Source organism: Panicum virgatum, chromosome 9K (assembly GCF_016808335.1).
Source record: "Panicum virgatum strain AP13 chromosome 9K, P.virgatum_v5, whole genome shotgun sequence".
NCBI classification, from domain to species: Eukaryota; Viridiplantae; Streptophyta; class Magnoliopsida; order Poales; family Poaceae; genus Panicum; species Panicum virgatum.
Window position 1 is genome coordinate 52,835,902 of NC_053144.1, and position 2,097 is coordinate 52,837,998.

The 2,097-nt window shown below is 59.7% G+C and overlaps 1 protein-coding gene across 1 annotated transcript; it reads left to right on the plus strand.

Moving 5' to 3' along the window:
• Positions 1-365: 365 nt before the first annotated feature.
• Positions 366-1,276, plus strand: LOC120648116 (chaperone protein dnaJ C76, chloroplastic-like). The gene is made up of 2 exons (XM_039924871.1): positions 366-612; positions 695-1,276. Exons 1-2 carry the CDS (start codon positions 430-432, stop codon positions 1,274-1,276), a joined length of 765 nt encoding a protein of 254 aa, XP_039780805.1. The 5' UTR covers positions 366-429.
• Positions 1,277-2,097: the final 821 nt, after the last annotated feature.

Below are 2,097 nucleotides of genomic sequence, written 5' to 3' on the forward strand. Positions count from 1 at the left end.
TCTTCGGCAACTGCGCCAAGGCGGTGCGGGAGGCGGTCCGGGAGCAGCTCGCGGACCCGCTGGGCGACGCCGAGCGGTGGACGGAGCGCCGCCGGGCAGGGTCCTGCAGGTCGGGGCGTCCAACCGGTTCGCCGCGTACGAGGCGGACTTCGGGTGGGGCCGGCCGGCGCGGGTGGAGCTCGCGTAGGTGTTCGTGAGGGAGTTCGTGGCGGTGGTCGGGGCGCCGGACGGCGCCGAGCAGAGGAGCTTCCGCCGCCACCAAGATCCACCAAGATCCGGCGTCCAACTTGAGGACTTCAGGGAGGCCCCTCTCGGCAGCAGCCTTCGCTGGCGGCGGCGGCGGCGACACCCGGATAAATCTTCATCCGAGACCATCGAGAAATTTCAGTATTTGAGATTCTGATTGGTTTCTGCCTGCGCGTGTTCAGGATGGTTGAGAGGTCGGACCTGGTGGCTCTCAAGTTCCTCATGTCCAAGCAGCCGCGCGGCAGAGTCCGCGTCTCCGAAGGCAACACCGTGGGAGCTCGCGCGCCAAACATCTTCAACGAGGTCGCCAAGTTCCAGAAAAGATTCGAGGAGATGAAGCACACATCCGCAACAAGAGAATCCCAGGTGACGTGATTCATCCTAGAATCTAGTTTCCCATCTCCTCTGGCGTCGAACTGGTCTGAAATCTGAATTCTCCACGGCGCAGGAGACAGAGACAGTCAAGCAATCAAGGACTTCAGCCGTGCACACCATCAGATCCATGTCAAACTGGTGGTACTGGCGTCCATTCGGGTCATCGGCGCCAGCCACCATCATCCTCGCTTCACGCCTCCTACCGCCGCCGCCGGCAGCATCATCTTCTAAAGCAGCTGACCCCGTGGCGGACAGACTCCAAGAAGCTGTCACCGCCCAGCGTAAAACGGAAGGCGCGGCGACCGCAGCCGCTGCGCACGCCCACCGCGACGACTACTGGACCCCGCAGCTGAACCTGCCATCATCTGCCTCTCCACCGAGCATTCACCAGAGGGGAAGGGACGCTCCGCAAGGGCACAGCCGGCGCAGGCGCGACGCTGCCAAGCTCGCCTCCGCGGCGCGCGCGCAGAGGCAGGTCGGCAGGGAGCTCGAGCAGCTCGCCGCCGCAGGAGCTGGAGCAGCCGCAGAGGGCAGGGCGCGGGTGCGGCCGGCGCAGAGGGAGGGCGGCGGCGTAGCGCGAGCGCGAGCAGGGGAGGACGGGGGAGAGTTTACTTCTTTCGCTGACAGCTGGGTCCTACCAGTTAGATTGATTTAGGGGCCAACATTTGATCGGGCTGACTGGAGTGTGGAGAGGATTTCGAGCCTCTAAATTTTATGGGCCAGCTCAAAAATACAAAATAGAGGCCCAGATTTGGGCAGCCGGCTGGAGTTGCTCTAAGGAGCGTGCAGGTACAAAAGAATTAATTCTTGACAGCTTCTATGCAAAAGAACAAAGAATTCGAACACATTGGATCGACGGCCTAACATTTTGACAGGAACCTTAATTTGATCTATAGTCTGAGCTCCAAGTCCAGCTCCTCCACTTCGCCGCCGTTCTCATCGTCGTCGGAGTCGACGAGGTCCACGAACGGGACCTGGACCGCCGGTACTGCCGTCTCGGCAGGCTGCTGCTGCTGTGGCGGCGCTTGACGACGGCGACTCTGCCGCTGCTGCTGGTACGCCGCCGACGAGCTCTGCAGGTCAGACCGGGCAAACACAGTTATTCTTGTGATATTACCACTATAAAAAAAATTTAATCGAGAAAACTTATCACTCTAAAATGAACCGACGAATACGAAACGAAAGCGATATTACCTCTGATGACGCGGCCTGTCCCGTGGCGGGAGGTGCGGTGACGGCGCTCTGGATCTTGTCGGCCTGACGGCCGTTCTGAAGCGACGAAGGATGATGGCCGCTGGAGGCGAACAGCCTGCTGACGACGCACACAGCGATGATCGTTACGTTTAGAATGAGGCCCCGTTTGGCCGGGGTCCGCCGAGGGCAGCTCAGACTGTAGCGTTACTATTTTAACACTGTTTCGTAGCATAAAATCAGCTCGATATTTAAAATCGAAAATGAACTGCGAAGGAGGTGAAA